At 34.6% G+C, this 20,494-nt stretch overlaps 1 protein-coding gene across 1 annotated transcript in view; it reads left to right on the top strand.

The window, feature by feature from the left end:
- Window positions 1–20,494, top strand: part of Msr-110 (DUF3736 domain-containing protein Msr-110) — a 62,884-nt gene that overhangs the window by 21,726 nt on the left and 20,664 nt on the right. The window contains exons 2-3 of the mRNA XM_081976313.1: window positions 1,592–1,810; window positions 19,686–19,876. Coding sequence (XP_081832439.1) covers window positions 1,592–1,810; window positions 19,686–19,876 — 410 coding nt within the window. The remainder of the gene's footprint in view (window positions 1–1,591; window positions 1,811–19,685; window positions 19,877–20,494) is intronic.

Raw genomic sequence — 20,494 nt, 5'->3', positions numbered from 1 at the left:
AATCATTTTTTGTTTAACAATTTCAGGTTGCTTTGTATATTTAAATTGTTAACTATACTATAGTATTTATTCTAACAAGAAATAAGTTCTCAGATTTTTCTTGTTCCTGGAACTAGCAAGATTGGCAACACTGTGATAATTTTTTAGAAATAGTTAAGGTTAAATGTCTTTGTTAAAACTCAGGTAACAGCATGCATTGTTGCAAGATTTTGTCTTAATTTTCTAGACCATACACCACCATTCTAATAAAGTATTCAACAGGTGCAACAGTTATTGTAGTTTGAATTACAAAACAGACAAAACGCTGCTGTTAAAATGTGCATAATTCGAATCGTTAGCATTGAATACCTAATAGTAGTATACAACAAACACACCATTGTCGGTTTATCTACCAATCCTTTATATACCACAGAAATTGTGTATTTTTTAATGGGGTTTTACGAAATCGCTGGGATTTCACAGCGTTTTCAGCGAAGGTCGTCTCAAGATGGTACTTTGTGGAACCGCGACCAAGATACACAAATATATGCACAACATTTGGTTTTTTCAATCTGAGTGTATTACCAAGGCCGTACTGGACAAAAATGTAAATCAGTGAATTTAAATGTTTAAGACACTTTGGAAAACATTTTTTTTAAATTTATATCTCCGAAACTAGACGAGGTACGGTCCTGATTTTTTACTGTCGATTTAGTACTTTTTTGGCAGAATTTATTTAAAATTTTATTTAAATCAGTGAATTACCAAGGCCGTACTGGATAAAAATGTAAATCAGTGAATTTAAATGTTACAGACACTTTGGAAAACATTTTCTAAAAATTTATATCTCCGAAACTAGACGAGGTACGGTCCTGATTTTTTACTGTCGATTTAGTACTTTTTTGGCAGAATTTATTTAAAATTTTATTTAAATCAGTGAATTACCAAGGCCGTACTGGATAAAAATGTAAATCAGTGAATTTAAATGTTACAGACACTTTGGAAAACATTTTCTAAAAATTTATATCTCCGAAACTAGACGAGGTACGGTCCTGATTTTTTACTGTCGATTTAGTGTTTGGCAGTATTTATTTAAAATTTTATTAAGATCAGTGAATTACCAGGGCCGTACTGGACAAAATTGTCAGTCAGTGGCTTTAAGACTTAAAATAAAGTATTATTTGTGAAAACGTCATTTTTTAAGGGTGCAACGCCCTGAAAGTTGTCAACTATGACAAAAATGCCATTTTTTTTAGGTTATATCCGAAAGGCTGTAAATTAGAACAAAACCGACACGAAATTCCGGTTTTCCAGACTGAAACTAATCAAAATGGCCGCTTTGACAGGTTGAAATCCAATATGGCCTCGGTCAGTACAGTAGGTTTGGAAAAACCTAAATTTTGTTGCAGTTTTCCAGAAAATCGCGAATAACTCGCTTATTTGAAACATTTTATATAAACATGTCAGATGATGAAAGATAGCCAATAAATGAGGCTATCACGTGACGATGAGCGAACGGCGCTAAGTGGTACCGTTTGGCCGATAGAGGGCGTCAAAATTTTTATTAAAACGTGCCAAATTTGGTGATTTTTAATAATAATTGTAATTTCAGGCTTATCAACGACCGAAAAGCTCGGCAGTCCAAGTGGCCAAAATCATTGCAGTAACCGTGGTTGTAGTTTCCTTCATCTTAGGAATTTTCATCTTGGCTTCTGCTTACGTCACCGCCACCGCTTCCTGCAGACAATTGGAACAGGACTTGGAACTTTTGGGAGAAGTCGCCGATAGATTTGATAATACCAATGTGCCACAGCCAGAAGCTCTAAGACAGGTAAGACGTTTTCCTCTAGTTTGCAAAAAATTTGTAATTTGGCAACGCTGCAAAAAACCGTGTTGTGACCGCGTTTACCCGGTTCTAAATGGGTGTAAACCTAGTTCACTGGGTGCGGAAAGTTATTCTGAACATTTTTTGTCTTCTGAAAAATGTCACTAACTCTAACCTTTTCCGAGATATTTGACTTTTTTGCCTTTTTTTGGTAAATTGCATCAAAATTTTGATTCTCCGCCATTTTTGGTGTTTCAGTGACTATAAAAAGGTCAAAATGTTTGTTTTAAAGTGCTGTTTCACCTCGTGCTATTTGCAGTACTATTGCACATATACAGGGTGTAAAAAAAAAATCAATTTGAAACTAACGTTCTGTCAGTTGTGACTGCGTTTATCAAGTTTTAATTGGGTGTAAACCTGGTCCACTGAGTGCAAAAACACATCCTGAACACTTTTGGTCTTCTGCAAAATTTCCGCAACTCTAACCGTTTCCAAGATATTTGAAATTTGTTAAATTTTTTTTGAAAATTTCATATCTTCGCCATTTTTGTGATTTCAGCGACTATAAAAATGTCAAAATGTTTGTCTTAAACTGCTGTTTCACGTCGAGCTAACTGTAATGCTATTGAACATATACAGGGTGGTCAGAAAAAATAAAGAAAAACAGGTTAATTCGAAACTGACGCTTTGCCAGTTGTGACCGCGTTTACCCGGTTTTGAGTGGATGTAAACCTAATTCGCTGGGTGCAAAAAGTCGTTTTAAACATTTTTGGTATCTTGCAAAATTTCTGTAACTCTAACCGTTTCCGAGATAAGTGAGATTTGTTACTTTTTATTGAAAATTCCATATCTCCGCCATTTTTGGGATTTCAGTGACTGTAAAAATGTCAAAATGTTCGTTTTAAACTGCTGCTTCACGTCGTGCTAACTGCAATACTATTGAACATATACAGAGTGGTCAAAAAACAAGAAAAAACAGCTAAATTTGAAACTGACACTTTGCCAGTTGTGACCGCGTTTACCCGGTTTTAAGTGGATGTAAACCTAATTCACTGAGTGCAAAAAGTCCTTTTGTACATTTTTGGTACCTTGCAAAATTTCTGTAACTCTAACCGTTTCCGAGATAAGTGAGATTTGTTGTTTTTTTTTGAAAATTGCATCAATTTTTTGAAAATTCCATGTCTCCGGTATTTTTGGGATTTCAGCGACTGAAAAAATTTGAAAATGTTCGTTTTAAACTGTTGTTTCACGTCATGCTAGTCACAATACTATTGAACATATACAGAGTGGTAAAAAAAAATAAAGAAAAACAGGTTAATTTGAAACTGACGTTTTGCCAGTTGTGACGGCGTTTACCCGGTTTTAAGTGGATGTAAACCTAATTCACTGAGTGCAAAAAGTCCTTTTGAACATTTTTGGTACCTTGCAAAATTTCTGTAACTCTAACCGTTTCCGAGATATTTGAGATTTGTTACTTTTTTTTTGGAAATTGCATACAATTTTTGAAAATTTCATATCTTTGCCATTTTTGGGATTTCAGCGACTGTAAAAATTAGAAAATGTTCGTTTTAAACTGCTGTTTCACGTCGTGCTAGTCACAATACTATTGAACATATACAGAGTGGTCAAAAAAAAAAAAGAAAAACAGGTTAATTCGAAACTGACGCTTTGCCAGTTGTGACCGCGTTTACCCAGTTTTGAGTAGATGTAAACCTAATTTAATGGATGCAAAAAGTCCTTTTGAACATTTTTGGTATCTTGCAAAATTTCTGTAACTCTAACCGTTTCCGAGATATTTGAAATTTGTTACTTTTTTTTTGGAAATTGCATACAATTTTTGAAAATTCCATATCTTTGCCATTTTTGGGATTTCAGCGACTGTAAAAATTAGAAAATGTTCGTTTTAAACTGCTGTTTCACGTCGTGCTAGTCACAATACTATTGAACATATACAGAGTGGTCAAAAAAAATAAAGAAAAACAGGTTAATTCGAAACTGACGCTTTGCCAGTTGTGACCGCGTTTACCCAGTTTTGAGTAGATGTAAACCTAATTTAATGGATGCAAAAAGTCCTTTTGAACATTTTTGGTATCTTGTAAAATTTCTGTAACTCTAACCGTTTCCGAGATATTTGAGATTTGTTACTTTTTTTTTTGGAAATTGCATACAATTTTTGAAAATTCCATATCTTTGCCATTTTTGGGATTTCAGCGACTGTAAAAATTAGAAAATGTTCGTTTTAAACTGCTGTTTCACGTCGTGCTAGTCACAATACTATTGAACATATACAGAGTGGTCAAAAAAAAAAAGAAAAACAGGTTAATTCGAAACTGACGCTTTGCCAGTTGTGACCGCGTTTACCCAGTTTTGAGTAGATGTAAACCTGATTTGCTGGATGCAAATAATTCTTTTAAACATTTTTGGTACCTTGCAAAATTTCTGTAACTCTAACCGTTTCCGAGATAAGTGAGATTTGTTGTTTTTTTTTGAAAATTGCATCAATTTTTTGAAAATTCCATGTCTCCGGTATTTTTGGGATTTCAGCGACTGAAAAAATTTGAAAATGTTCGTTTTAAACTGTTGTTTCACGTCATGCTAGTCACAATACTATTGAACATATACAGAGTGATAAAAAAAAAATAAAGAAAAACAGGTTAATTTGAAACTGACGTTTTGCCAGTTGTGACGGCGTTTACCCGGTTTTAAGTGGATATAAACCTAATTCACTGAGTGCAAAAAGACCTTTTGAACATTTTTGATATCTTGCAAAATGTTTGTAACTCTAACCGTTTCCGAGATATTTGAGATTTGTTACTTTTTTTTTGGAAATTGCATACAATTTTTGAAAATTCCATATCTCCGCCATTTTTGGGATTTCAGCGACTGTAAAAATTAGAAAATGTTCGTTTTAAACTACTGTTTCACATCATGCTAGTCACAATACTATTGAACATATACAGAGTGGTCAAAAAAACAAGAAAAAACAGCTAAATTTTAAACTGACGCTTTGACAGTTGTGACCGCGTTTACCCGGTTTTAAGTGGATGTAAACCTAATTTACTGGATGCAAAAAGTCCTTCATTTCTGTAATATTCCACATTTTTACTTTTTCACAAAAAGTGTCTTGCACATTGCCTTGAGCTTTGTGCCATCATCTAACAGTTTGTCACATGATCGTTTTGCTGTAAATGAGAGTAATATCACGTGGTGTCAGTTTAATCTTCGTTGTATTTCTTCAAATAATTCATACCCTGAAACCTTCTCTTCAGTTAAAACCACAATTTTCATTGCCTGAAAACCTTAAAACCCCAACTTTTTAAAATTTCATGCCAAAATGACTAGTTTGTAATTTCTTTAAGAATGACCACCAAAAGTCTAGTTTCAAGACTTGTAAACAAGGTTTTCAGACCTAAAACTGGTTAATTTTACAAACTGAATTATTTTTTAGTTAAAACTACAATTTTTACTGCCTGAAAACGTTAAAAACTCAACTTTTCAACTAAAATTTTATGTTAAAATGACTAGTTTGTAATTTCTTTAAGAACAACCACTGAAAGTCTTCAAGTTTCAGGACTTTAAACGGTTTTCAGACCTAAAACTGGTTTGTGTTAAGCTTTTTCTTTAATAAAAACTACAATTTTCGATGATATGGAAGGATATATGGTTTGTTGGATTTATCTATAATACTTTTCTCAAAAAATGAGATAAATTAAATTTTTCAAACTACCCTGTGATCGTTAATTCAAAATCAGCTCAGTTTAAACGTCAATAACTCGGTTATTTGACAAGTGACAGTAAAAGTGAATAGAAATAAGATTGTAGCGAGCATTCCGAGGTTTCCAAAACTATCAATCAATCAGGTAATCGAATATATCGTTTAGCCGCTAGAGGGCGTCATAGTTGACCGTTAATTTAAAACCAATCAGCTGCGCAGCACTCTGTTTAAACGTCAATAACTCAGTTATTGGACAAGTGACAGTAAAAGTGATGAAAAGATACTAGATAAATTATAAGATATAAGAATAAAATTGAAAATAAACAAATCTCCAAAAAATTATTTGTTTTTGACCACCTTGTATTCGTCCACAGTTATGCCACGGATTCACGTACTGTAAAATTAAAATCAAAACAAAATTCTACATTGAACAATTCGAACGTGACGATTATTATTATGATTGTTATTCAGCGGTGTGATTTTTGTTGTTTTCGTGAAAGTTCGCTAACCTGGGAAGCGAATAAAAATCCAATCAGTAGCAGTTACGCAATGTTTTCCACTGCAATCAATACGCAAGTGAAATCCCACTCAATAACCATCATTTTACGGTCGAAATTTGCGTAAAAAAAATCAAAACGTGGACATTACGAACCGAATTTACCGACCGTTGCTTCAATAATAATAATAATAATAATAGCCCTTTCTAGACCAAACCAAATAAACCAGTAAATTAATTTAAATTGCTTTAAACAACCTACTGAGTGCAATCAAAAAAAAAACCGCAGTTGATTGCTTTAACAACAAATTTTCTAGGTAACAATCAAGAATTGTGGGACAAAAACGCGACCTAGTCGTATACAGGGTGGTCTAGTTTTAAGTGTCAATAATTTAGCATTCCCATTAGATTACCCATTAAAAAAATAAGTTGACATGCATTATGTCCTTTTTTTAAAAGAACTTCAAGGCAAATACGGTCAGAAGCCTCTGAAACATTCTCATAGACATCTCAAAGTACCATAAAGTTCTAATAGTGATCAGAATGTGCCAGAAGCCTCTGAAACTTTCCAAGAGCCTTTTAAACGTGCCAGAAGCTTCTAGCAGACATTTTAAATATGCCAGAAGCCTCTGAAACATTCTAATATACTTCTTAAGGTGCCAGAAGTTTCTTGTAGTGATTATAATGTGCCAGAAGCCTCTGAAACCTTTTAAGAATCTTCTAAAGTTGCCACAAGCCTCTAAGAACTATTATTTTAAAAATGCCAGATGCCTCTGAAATATTTTAATGGACATCTCAAAGTACCAGAAGGTTCTTATAGTGATTGGAATGTGCCAGAAGCCTCTAGCAGACATTTTAAGTGTATCAGAAGCCTCTAAAACATTCCAATAGACATATCAAAGTACCAGAAGGTTTTAATAGCGATTAGAATGTACCAGAAGCCTCTGAAACCTTCCAAGAGTCTTTTGAACGTGCCAGAAGCCTCTATCAGATATTTTAAATCTGCCAGAAGCCTCTGAAACATTCTAATAGACATCTTAAAGTGTCAGAAGGTTTTAATAGCGATTATAATGTACCAAAAGCCTCTGAAACATTCCAAGAGCCTTCTAAACATGCTAGAAGCCTCTAGCAGACATTTTAAGTGTATCAGAAGCGTCTAAAACATTCTAATAGACATTTTAAAATACCAGGAAGGTTCTAATAGCGATCAGAATATGCCAGAAACCTCTGAAACCTTCCAAAAACCCTCTAAACGTGCTAGAAGCATCTAGCAGACATTTTAAGTGTATCAGAAGCCTCTAAAACATTCTAATATACATATCAAAGTACCAGAAGGTTCTAATAGCGATTAGAATGAGCCAGAAGCCTCTGAAACCTTCCAAGAGTCTTTTGAACGTGCCAGAAGCCTCTATCAGATATTTTAAATCTGCCAGGAGCCTCTGAAACATTCTAATAGACATCTTAAAGTACCAGAAGGTTCTAATAGGGATTAGAATGTGCCAGAAGCCTCTGAAACCTTTTAAGAGCCTTCTAAACGTGCTAGAAGTCTCTGAAACATTCTGATAGACATCTTAAAGTACTAGAAAGTTCTAATAGTGATTAGAATGTGCCAGAAGCCTCTGAAACATTCCAAGAGCCTTCTAAACGTGCTAGAAGCCTCTAGCAGACATTTTAAGTGTATCAGAAGCCTCTAAAACATTCTAATACACATCTCAAAGTACCAGAAGGTTCTTATAGCGATTAGAACGTGTCAGAAGGCTCTGAAACCTTCCAAGAGTCTTTCAAGCGTGCCAGAAGCCTCTGAAACATTCTGATCGACATCTCAAAGCAGCAGAAGGTTCTAATAGCAATTAGAATGTGCCAGAAGCCTCTGAAACCTTTTAAGAGACTTCTAAACGTGCCAGAAGCCTCTAGCAGACATTTTAAGTGTATCAGTAGCCTCTAAAACATTCTAATAGGCATTTTAAAGTACCAGAAGTTTCTAATAGCGATTAGAATGTGGCAGAAGCCTCTGAAACCTTCCAAGAGTCTTTTAAACATGCCAGAAGCCTCTATCAGATATTTTAAATCTGCCAGAAGCCTCTGAAATATTCTAATAGACATCTTAAAGTACCAGAAAGTTCTAATAGCGATTAGAATGTGCCAGGAGCCTCTGAAACATTCTGATAGACATCTCAAAGTACCAGAAGGTTCTAATAGCGATTAGAATGTGGCAGAAGCCTCTGAAACCTTCCAAGAGTCTTTTAAGCGTGCCAGAAGCCTCTGAAACATTCTGATCGACATCTCAAAGCAGCAGAAGGTTCTAATAGCAATTAGAATGTGCCAGAAGCCTCTGAAACCTTTTAAGAGACTTCTAAACGTGCCAGAAGCCTCTAGCAGACATTTTAAGTGTATCAGTAGCCTCTAAAACATTCTAATAGGCATTTTAAAGTACCAGAAGTTTCTAATAGCGATTAGAATGTGGCAGAAGCCTCTATCAGATATTTTAAATCTGCCAGAAGCCTCTGAAACATTCTAATAGACATCTTAAAGTACCAGAAGGTTCTAATAGCGATTAGAATGTGCCAGGAGCCTCTGAAACATTCTGATAGATATCTCAAAGTACCAGAAGGTTCTAATAGCGATTAGAATGTGGCAGAAGCCTCTGAAACCTTTTAAGAGACTTCTAAACGTGCCAGAAGCCTCTAGCAGACATTTTAAGTGTATCAGTAGCCTCTAAAACATTCTAATAGGCATTTTAAAGTACCAGAAGATTCTAATAGCGATTAGAATGTGGCAGAAGCCTCTGAAACCTTCCAAGAGTCTTTTAAACATGCCAGAAGCCTCTATCAGATATTTTAAATCTGCCAGAAGCCTCTGAAACATTCTAATAGACATCTTAAAGTACCAGAAGGTTCTAATAGCGATTAGAATGTGCCAGGAGCCTCTGAAACATTCTGATAGACATCTCAAAGTACCAGAAGGTTCTAATAGCGAATAGAATGTGGCAGAAGCCTCTGAAACCTTCCAAGAGTCTTTTAAGCGTGCCAGAAGCCTCTGAAACATTCTGATCGACATCTCAAAGCAGCAGAAGGTTCTAATAGCAATTAGAATGTGCCAGAAGCCTCTGAAACCTTTTAAGAGACTTCTAAACGTGCCAGAAGCCTCTAGCAGACATTTTAAGTGTATCAGTAGCCTCTAAAACATTCTAATAGGCATTTTAAAGTACCAGAAGATTCTAATAGCGATTAGAATGTGGCAGAAGCCTCTGAAACCTTCCAAGAGTCTTTTAAACATGCCAGAAGCCTCTATCAGATATTTTAAATCTGCCAGAAGCCTCTGAAACATTCTAATAGACATCTTAAAGTACCAGAAAGTTCTAATAGCGATTAGAATGTGCCAGGAGCCTCTGAAACATTCTGATAGATATCTCAAAGTACCAGAAGGTTCTAATAGCGATTAGAATGTGGCAGAAGCCTCTGAAACCTTCCAAGAGTCTTTTAAACATGCCAGAAGCCTCTGAAACATTCTGATCGACATCTCAAAGCAGCAGAAGGTTCTAATAGCAATTAGAATGTGCCAGAAGCCTCTGAAACCTTTTAAGAGACTTCTAAACGTGCCAGAAGCCTCTAGCAGACATTTTAAGTGTATCAGTAACCTCTAAAACATTCTAATAGGCATTTTAAAGTACCAGAAGTTTCTAATAGCGATTAGAATGTGGCAGAAGCCTCTGAAACCTTCCAAGAGTCTTTTAAACATGCCAGAAGCCTCTATCAGATTTTTTAAATCTGCCAGAAGCCTCTGAAACATTCTAATAGACATCTTAAAGTACCAGAAGGTTCTAATAGCGATTAGAATGTGCCAGGAGCCTCTGAAACATTCTGATAGATATCTCAAAGTACCAGAAGGTTCTAATAGCGATTAGAATGTGGCAGAAGCCTCTGAAACCTTCCAAGAGTCTTTTGAACGTGCCAGAAGCCTCTATCAGATATTTTAAATCTGCCAGGAGCCTCTGAAACATTCTAATAGACATCTTAAAGTACCAGAAGGTTCTAATAGGGATTAGAATGTGCCAGAAGCCTCTGAAACCTTTTAAGAGCCTTCTAAACGTGCTAGAAGCCTCTAGCAGACATTTTAAGTGTATCAGAAGCCTCTAAAACATTCTAATACACATCTCAAAGTACCAGAAGGTTCTTATAGCGATTAGAACGTGTCAGAAGGCTCTGAAACCTTCCAAGAGTCTTTCAAGCGTGCCAGAAGCCTCTGAAACATTCTGATCGACATCTCAAAGCAGCAGAAGGTTCTAATAGCAATTAGAATGTGCCAGAAGCCTCTGAAACCTTTTAAGAGACTTCTAAACGTGCCAGAAGCCTCTAGCAGACATTTTAAGTGTATCAGTAGCCTCTAAAACATTCTAATAGGCATTTTAAAGTACCAGAAGTTTCTAATAGCGATTAGAATGTGGCAGAAGCCTCTGAAACCTTCCAAGAGTCTTTTAAACATGCCAGAAGCCTCTATCAGATATTTTAAATCTGCCAGAAGCCTCTGAAACATTCCAATAGACATCTTAAAGTACCAGAAGGTTCTAATAGCGATTAGAATGTGCCAGGAGCCTCTGAAACATTCTGATAGATATCTCAAAGTACCAGAAGGTTCTAATAGCGATTAGAATGTGGCAGAAGCCTCTGAGACCTTCCAAGAGTCTTTTAAACATGCCAGAAGCCTCTATCACATATTTTAAATCTGCCAGAAGCCTCTGAAACATTCTAATAGACATCTCAAAGTACCAGAAAGTTCTAACCGCGATTAGAATGTGACAGAAGTCTCTGAAACCTTTTGAGAGTCTGCTAAAGTTGCCACAAGCTTCTAAAAACTGTTTTGAAAATGCCAAAGGCCTTTGAAACAATCTGATAGACATCTCAAAGTGCCAGAAGGTTCGAATAGTGATTAGAATGTGACAGAAGCTTCTGAAACACAAAATTCAGAAATTTTGCAAATTTTGCGGCCTAAATTTACTAGAACAGGATTAAGATATTCTTTTAAAACTCGATTTTCCAAGTTCTAGTCTGTCAAGTAAATTTTCTCAGTTTCCAAGCCAATTTTCAAGACTAAAGTCTTTAGTTCGTCTGAAAACTGTGAAAACTGACCACAAACACAATTTTTAAGCTTTTTAAGTCAATTTTCACCATTTTCAAGACAATTTTTCAGTTGGAACGGATTGGTTTTGGGTCTTTGAACGTAATAACTCAATGGGCCTGTCCCACAATTTTTTTTTATTTCATAACTACAAAGACGGATTGAAAATATTATACCCGTATTTTTTTGTTTTCAAAAATATTAAGTCTAAATAGAAAAAAAAAAAGATGATAAAAACTACATTAATCTCATGTTAAAACGCCCGCCGCCGGTGACGTACTACACTATCAACCAATCAGCGACAAGAAGTGAAACAGTTGGCGTGCAACAGCCAATAAAATCGCCCAGAATTACGTACGTCACATGGGCGCCAAAACAGATCTTTTAAATTTAATGGACAAATTCAAACTAATGTAGGAACATTTACGACCATAATTTTTTCTTCAAGAATATGAAAAATTAGTTTTTTGATCCTATTCTTTCGATTCCAGTCATTAAAACAAAAATTTATGATATGTGGGATAGGCCCATTATCTCGTAAACAAAGTTTCAAATCAGAATTTTATAAGAGATACTTTCTTTTTCAACTGGTAACCACCCTGTATATTTTAACATTATACAGGGTTGACACATACAGACAGTTTTTCACTTTAATAAGACTCATTTGATTGAGGTTATTTTGAAATTGAACTAGATATTTTCACAGTGTAGCAAGCAGTAATTACTTGAATATTTAAAATAAATAATTAACACTTAATTAAGTTTTATGGTTATTAGTTTAGCTTAAGGCCAAGTAGTCTAACACAACGTCACTAGTTTATGGTGAAATCTTAAGTGAAAATCTCTTATTTAATAATCCATAAACGAGACACCCTGTACGTATTTACTTTTTCGCAGACTCAGAGACTAGAAGAAACCATTTCTAAAGGTCATCTAAACCTAAATTATACCCAGATTGTTTATTTATTTATAAGTGCTCGTTGTCGTTTACCTTGAGCTATGAACATTAATTATTTATAGATTACTAGATGGAACTTGCTAGAATTGTTACTGATGGCCAGCAAAATAAAACCTTTGTTGATGATTTTTGTACAATATCAGTTTGGTCAAAAATTATTCGACTATTTTTACTTTTTTTCTTGAAAAATGCATCAATTTTTTGAAAATTTTGTAACTTTGCCATTTTTGGGATTTTAGGGATTGTAAATATCCCAAAATGTTCGTCTTGAACTGCTCTTTTACTTCCTGCTGACCGCAACACGATTGAGCATATACAGCGTGTTCAAAAAAACAAAAAGAAAACAGTTAAATTTTGAAAGTAGTGGCTCTACCAGTTGTAATCAAATTTTTGCACCCTGGAGCTCAAGTAAGCTAAAAACTGTTGGTTTTGATGTTTTCTATTATTCTTCAATAGCGGGTATATCTATGATACACCCTGTACTGTAACTAATGGTGCACTAATCAAAGATTCAATAAAAAATGAAACAAGAGGAACTTGTAGTAAATTGAAAAGTCCACAACAAAAAGTAACTAAATCCATTATTAGTCATTCAAAACCAAGGTTTGTCACTTTAAAGGAAACAAAACTGGATCCTGCAGATATCGTGTGTGTTTTGTCGTTCACTTTTAGACAAAAACGTTAAAAACTAAGGCGAATTGGCATTGAATCATGCAAAAAAAACCCATTAAGATGCTAAATTTACATGTTGTCGTGATTTAAACAATCTTTTTTTTGTTTTTTTTCCTGAACCTTGAAAGTATATGCAATAATTAATATACGGTGTCAAGGAACACAACAGTTGCTGCAAGATTGTAATCTATATAATAGAATCCTGATTAGTTTATATGTATGGTAGAACAGCTCTAGTATGTGTCAAACGGCTGTCACTGCCACTTGTCAGTTGGTAGTTTGTGATTGGTCAGAGCTGCAAGCAATCACAAACGCTGTTGTCATTTTCATTACTTAAACTTAAAATTCTTCATCCTTTCATGTACTTTCTTGCATTTTGGTAAATCTGGTCTGGTTTGGAAATAACCTAACCTTACAAAAAGAACTTTTTTGCAGAAAAATTCAGTTTTGTTTTTACTGGTTTTTAAAGAACATGAACGCTTTCTACGACCGCAAATTCGTACTGCGGTTTTAGCACCTGATCAAATAATAAGTTTCATATTTGCTGCTTTTCCTTTTTTTTTTGTCTGTGCCACCCATTATGGTAAATCTAAGCTAAAAGTTACCGAGAAATACCGGAAAATACGAGGAAAGATACTTTGTCATAACTGTCAGACTGTTGAAGCCATTTTGATCAAATTTAGAACAAATACATATGAAATTAATACTCATTATGAGACTGTCCAGTGGCGCAGATACAGAAAGATGGTTTACATTTTTCTGCTTTATTTTCTAGGTCACTAGGATATTTTTCAAAAATTACACTTTTTTTTACTATTTTGTTCAATTTGAAAATATAACTATCTCTTATAAAATTCTGATTTAAATTTCGTTTACGAGATAATTGAGTTATTCAATAACCCAAAACCAATCCAACCTAACTTGAAAATTGTCTTGGAAACGGTTAAAAGATATTTTTTTAACCAGAACCATTTGGTTTTGAAAAATTGACTTAAAAACTCTAAAAATTGATTTGAGAGGCTTAAAAACTGTCTTTATAGTTAGTTTTTATAGTTTTCAGATAAATTGAAAGAAATTAGTATTGAAAATTGTCTTTGTAGCCAGTTTTCAAAAATTTCCGACAAATTGAAAGACTTTGATTTTAAAAATTGACTTGGAAGCCAGTAAATTTACTTTAAAACTTGAAAATTGACTTGAGAAAGCTTAAGAAATATCTTTGTAGTTAGCTTTCATAGTTTTCAGAAAAATTGAAAGACTTTAATCTTGAAAACTGTGAAAATTGACTTGAGAAGTCTTTGTAGTCAGTCATCATAGTTTTCAGATAAGTTGAGAAGCTTTAGTATTGAATATTGTCTTGTAGACATGAAAAACTACTTTCTCTAGAATGTTTCACTACAAATTCACACATTTAAACCTGGAAAATTAACTTGGACCCGAAAAAGTGACTCTGGACTAATGAAAAGTGACATCAGAAGCTTAAAATTTGCATTTGAACCAAGTTTATATAATTTGAAGACAATTTTCAATATTTTGGTGTTGAAAATAGTCTAAAATACAGGATATTGACATTAGATTCATGAAAATTGTCTTGAAGACTAACTTTTCATTTTCTTCTAGAACTCTGGACTATTTTTAGGACTTTAAAACTGCTTTCAGCTTGGAAAAGTCGAGTTTCAAAGCTATCTTCACCAAGTTTTTGACATAGCAGACTTAGAAAATAATTTTTACATTTTCCATAGTCTTGAAAATGTTATTTCAAGCTTTGTCAATATTAAAATAACATCTAGACACTTCAGTGTGAAAAATTCGATCATTTTTTAAAAATCTAGACGGTTGTAGTGTTTTAAGACTGTTTTCAGCCTCACAAATCGAGTTTTAAGACTATTTTCACTTATCAAGCCTGAAAGACAATTTGTACAATGTCCATAGTCTTAAAAATGCCATTTCAAGCTTTGTCAATATTAAAATAACATCTAGACACTTCAGTGTTAAAAATTCGATCATTTTTTAAAAATCTAGACGGTTGTAGTGTTTTAAGACTGTTTTCAGCCTCACAAATCGAGTTTTAAGACTATTTTCACTTATCAAGCCTGAAAGACAGTTTGTACAATGTCCATAGTCTTAAAAATGCCATTTCAAGCTTTGTCAATATTAAAATAACATCTAGACACTTCAGTGTTAAAAATTCGATAATTTCTTAAAAATCTAGACGGTTTGTAGTGTTTTAAGACTGTTTTCAGCTTGACAAATCGAGTTTTAAGACTATTTTCACTTATCAGGCCTGAAAGACAGTTTGTACAATGTCCATAGTCTTGAAAATGTTATTTCAAGCTTTGTCAATATTAAAATAACATCTAGACACTTCAGTGTTAAAAATTCGATCATTTCTTAAAAATCTAGACGGTTTGTAGTGTTTTAAGACTGTTTTCAGCCTGACAAATCGAGTTTGTGCTTTGACCAAATTTTTCAGAAATATCTCGTTGAGAAGACCCTTTAGGACAAAAGTACCCTAATACAATCTGGTAAAGGGTGAAATTCCCTATAACTTTCCTCTTTTAAACTTTTTTCATATTTTTCCAAATAACTGAGTTACGCTTGGCTAAACGTCGAGGTTTCCCATTATTTTTGAAGATTTCACAAAACAAATTAGATTTTATGTTCAACGCGGTTTTTACAATGGTTATGACTATCACGTGACATTTCCGCCATTTTGACACGTTTTAATTGTTTTATTCTAACCAATTTCTCCAAGATCACGTGATTTTTAATTTGTTTTCTTATTCTAAATTTGTTTTACTTTTCTGCTCTGGCAAAGTGTTGTAACACAATTTTGACCGTTTTTTTGGTGAAATGTCACGTAACTTTTGCTGGTTATTTTAACTCTTTTTTTTCATTTAAAATGGAAAAAATTACGTCACTTTTTTCATCATTACCCAACCATGTGTTGTCTAAATCACCTGACAGGTTTTGACAATTTTTTTTTTAAAAGTTTGTGCACTCTTGTATTCAATCGTGAATAACTATCTTATTTGACACATAATATATGGACTTTTATATGTTGATGGATAGCCAATGAAATTGACTTTCCGACTATGTAACTACTTTCCCGGTTGGCCATAGTTTTCTGTTTCAATTTTCATGACGGCTAGAGTGGGTCAAAGTTGATCAATTTTTTTTCACTTTTTTGATGCAGTATTTCACTCAATCGTAAATAACTCGCCAGTTTGGTACACATTTTTTATACTTTTATACATCAATGGATAGCTAATGAAATGGGCTTTCCAACGATATGGCAAAACTTGTTGGTTGATTTATTGGTTGGGCCATTAACGGGGGTCAAAGTTGATGAATTTATTTTCCCTGGTGTAGTAGTTTCATTCAATCTTAAATAACTAGCTTATTTGGTCCACACTATACAAACTTTTGTACGTCAATAGTTAGCCAATTAAATGGGCTTTCTAAATATACTGGTTAGTAAACTTAACCAATTTTCCTCTCAACCTTGAGAATCTAAGCAACTGAAAACAGTTTTCAAACTTCTGGTGAAATTTTAATAAAGGATCAGAATCCACCACATTTTGTCAAATTTGGTGTTTTTGGCCTGCAAAAACAGTTTGAGAATTTCTTGTAATACTTTCAAAACAGTTTGAAAGACACTGGTGACATTTCCGAGCTGCAAAAAACTGTTTGAAAGCTTCTAGTGATGTTTTTTAAGAATGAGAAGACAGTTTTAGAGCCAGCATTGTTATACCTTTGCTAACTTTGGAGACAATCGAATTTGAGACACCCTGTACAGAGAAGAACCAGCTGTTTTGTAACTAGTTTCAGCTGCAAAACCTGTTGCTCCAATAAATTGGGTTACTTCTCAAATAAGCAGCTATTTGATGTGGTAATTCAGTATTTAGGTAAAAACCCTCTTTGTCACACTCGCACTCATCCTTGAAGTTTGGCTGACCATCACGTGACGTGTTAATATACAGGGTTGGTTTTTCTGTTGAGTTTTCTCATGAATCACCCGGTATATTCTTAAGCCATCAGCTGTTAGCAATATTTGACCCGATTTCGAGACGCGGATCAAAGACCTCTCGCTTTCACCTCGGTTCGGGTTCTTCAATCGTGAAAATTCATACTTTGCGAACGTGGATCTTCCTTTTTGCACGCAAAACGTTACTAATCACCCATCTGGTACCGTCGTGTAATTGTTTTTTTGTAAATCGTTGCGAAAATCCGTGTAAAACACCCACTTTTAGATCGTTAGAGTTAAACCCGAAATAGGTGCGTTTTGGTATTTAGGTAGCATCTTTATGATTAGCAGTTACAAAGTAGAAACAGTTTTCAACCAAATAATCAATATAGTCATTGATTTTGGGAGTCAACCAATCAAGTTAAGCAAATTTTTCCTAATGAAAAATAATGGAACGTTATTAGGGTCCATTTTTGCTTACTATCATTTCTAATGCTTATGGTAAATCCTATTAAGCAGAAGGTTTGTTTCAAACCAATTTGAACCATGCTGATGTTTCAGTTTGTGAACACAAAATAACAAGGAAATATTTATGCTACTGATGAACCCATCTTGTCGAAACTTGGCACATTAACATGCTTTCCTCTTCTGCAAATATCAGTTTTCTATCTCACTCCGTTTAGACAGGGCGAAATGTTTACAATGCACACTGTAGAGCTTTTTGCTAATATCACTAGCTCAGTTCCTGATGAACCGACCGTAACGAAACTTGGGACACCAGTACAATACGCATTCATCTATAAATTTTCTGTTTTCGAGATATTTGATTATTTAAATTATTTCGAAAACCAAAAATACTAGCACATTTTGCACAAAAGATTTCAGTTAGCCATACAATTCTTTACTTAACTTCTCTAATTTAAACATTTTTGTAACTTACATACTATACTATACCATACATACCCACTTTTTAAATGCTTCACCATAAAATCGCACATTTTTAGACACCCGCTGCTTTCATCGTAATTTACTCCCTTACTTGACAAGAAACGTCAAAATGTCATAGAAAACAAAAGATAGTGCAGATTACAAGCTTTCCAAAAATATCCCCCCATGAGTTGATTGGTCATACCGTTTGGCCGCTAGAGGGCGTCAAATTTGCTTCACCATACAATAGCACATTTTTAGACACTCGCTGCTTTCACATTAATTTACTCCCTTACTTGACAAGATACGTCAAAATGTCATAGAAAACAAAAGATAGTGCAGATTACAAGCTTTCCAAAAATATTCCCATATGAGTTGATTGGTCATACCGTTTGGCCGCTAGAGGGCGTCAAATTTGCTTCACCATACAATCGCACATTTTTAGACACCCGCTGCTTTCTCCCTAATTTACTCCCTTACTTGACAAGATACGTCAAAATGTCATAGAAAACAAAAGATAGTGCAGATTACAAGCTTTCCAAAAATATCCCCACATGAGTTGATTGGTCATACCGTTTGGCCGCTAGAGGGCGTCAAAGTTGCTTCACCATAAAATCGCACATTTTTAGACACCCGCTGCTTTCATCGTAATTTACTCCCTTACTTGACAAGAAACGTCAAAATGTCATAGAAAACAAAAGATAGTGCAGATTACAAGCTTTCCAAAAATATCCCCCCATGAGTTGATTGGTCATACCGTTTGGCCACTAGAGGGCGTCAAATTTGCTTCACCATAAAATAGCACATTTTTAGACACTCGCTGCTTTCACATTAATTTACTCCCTTACTTGACAAGATACGTCAAAATGTCATAGAAAACAAAAGATAGTGCAGATTACAAGCTTTTCAAAAATATACCCCCATGAGTTGATTGGTCATACCGTTTGGCCGCTAGAGGGCGTCAAATTTGCTTCACCATAAAATAGCACATTTTTAGACACTCGCTGCTTTCACATTAATTTACTCCCTTACTTGACAAGATACGTCAAAATGTCATAGAAAACAAAAGATAGTGCAGATTACAAGCTTTCCAAAAATATCCCCACCTGAATTGATTGGTCATACCGTTTGGCCGCTAGAGGGCGTCAAAGTTGCTTCACCATAAAATCGCACATTTTTAGACACCCGCTGCTTTCACCCTAATTTACTCCCTTACTTGACAAGATACGTCAAAATGTCATAGAAAACAAAAGATAGTGCAGATTACAAGCTTTCCAAAAATATCGCCGCACGAGTTGATTGGTCATAACGTTTGGCCGCTAGAGGGCGTCAAAGTTGCTTCACCATAAAATCGCACATTTTTAGACACCCGCTGCTGTCTCCCTAATTTACTCCCTTACTTGACAAAATACGTCAAAATGTCATAGAAAACAAAAGATAGTGCAGATTACAAGCTTTCCAAAAATATCCCCACATGAGTTGATTGGTCATACCGTTTGGCCGCTAGAGGGCGTCAAGTTGCTTCACCATAAAATCGCACATTTTTAGACACCCGCTGCTTTCACCCTAATTTAAACATTTTTGTAACTTACATACTATACTATACCATACATACCCACTTTTGATTGTATTAGTTAACCGTTTGAACGCTAGAGGGAGGCAAATCTAACCATTTTTTAACTCTATATGAACCCAGTTATAACAATAACAAGTTCAAAACAAACAGATACAGGCTTTCTTCTTGTTGTTGCAAACTTTCAAATTTGTGACGTCACTGTTCATTTATTTGATTTTTCGTGTAGGTGCCAGTTTTAATCAGATTGTACTTAGTGTGTTTATGACCTTTGCCAACCAACGTTTATTAAGGAAGATCATAAAAACAAACAAGAGAAAACCTGGTTGGCGCCAATCAAAATGCACTTTCATTGTTTAACCGACAATTTAAGAAAGTTACCGTGGGAACGATGAAAGTATTTTCTATACAATTTTTTTGGTACATTCACACAATGATTAATATATGCGCTTTGTTTGCAGGATGCACCCAAGCTCAAGCGCCAATCAGAATCGCTGGATGACACAAAGAAAAATACCAAAGATATAGAAGATAACTCGGTGGACACTTCCGATTCTGATGATGCCAGTGAAGAGCCGAAAACTCGTTTCAGATTGCCGCTTCAATTGGATTTTGATGATTTGGCCGGCACTTTGATTGCTAAAAACCAAAAGTAAGTTTTACTTTACGTTTTACTAGAGACCCTGTATATTTAAGTTGTATATAAAAATATCGGCCAACTCGTTACTGTTAGCAGATTACGAAACTGATACTTGTGTGGCCAGTTGCTAGTCAGGGAAAATCATGGATTCTATTTAGAATGTACCAAAATTTTGTCAAAAAAGTAAATATTTTACTTTACCAGGAAAATTTGACCGGTATATTAAAAATACTGTATTTCTGGCAGTTCAAATTTTGACACCGTTTTTCTCCCTGACTGTACCAATTTTTGTAGTTTTTTTTTAGGTTATCGGATAGGAAATTTAATGAGGATTCCAAAAATGTGCTTAAAACAATCATTTTCTTACTCCAAGCGGGTTTTACAGGTGATTTTGTCCCTGACTGTCCTTTCAGTCCCAGACCACAACTTCCACTGATTTAAATATTTGTTGCAACAAACCAGTTTTTGCAAAATAACTCAGAAACGGTGAAAGTTACGAAAAATTTGAAAGAGAGCAAAAATGTTTGCATAGAACCGCTAAACTCATTCTTGGAAGTTTCGCAGTCTGTCAATGCCGCTACTATACAGGGGGTGCATAAAAGTTGTAGTGATTCAGATTTTTTTACCACC

The sequence above is a fragment of the Ips typographus genome, linkage group LG3 (genome assembly GCF_016097725.1).
Source record: "Ips typographus isolate SLU linkage group LG3, UJ_Ityp_2.0, whole genome shotgun sequence".
Classification (NCBI taxonomy): Eukaryota; Metazoa; Arthropoda; class Insecta; order Coleoptera; family Curculionidae; genus Ips; species Ips typographus.
The sequence above is the reverse complement of the archived record's forward strand: the minus strand, read 5'-3'. Positions and strand labels throughout refer to the sequence as shown.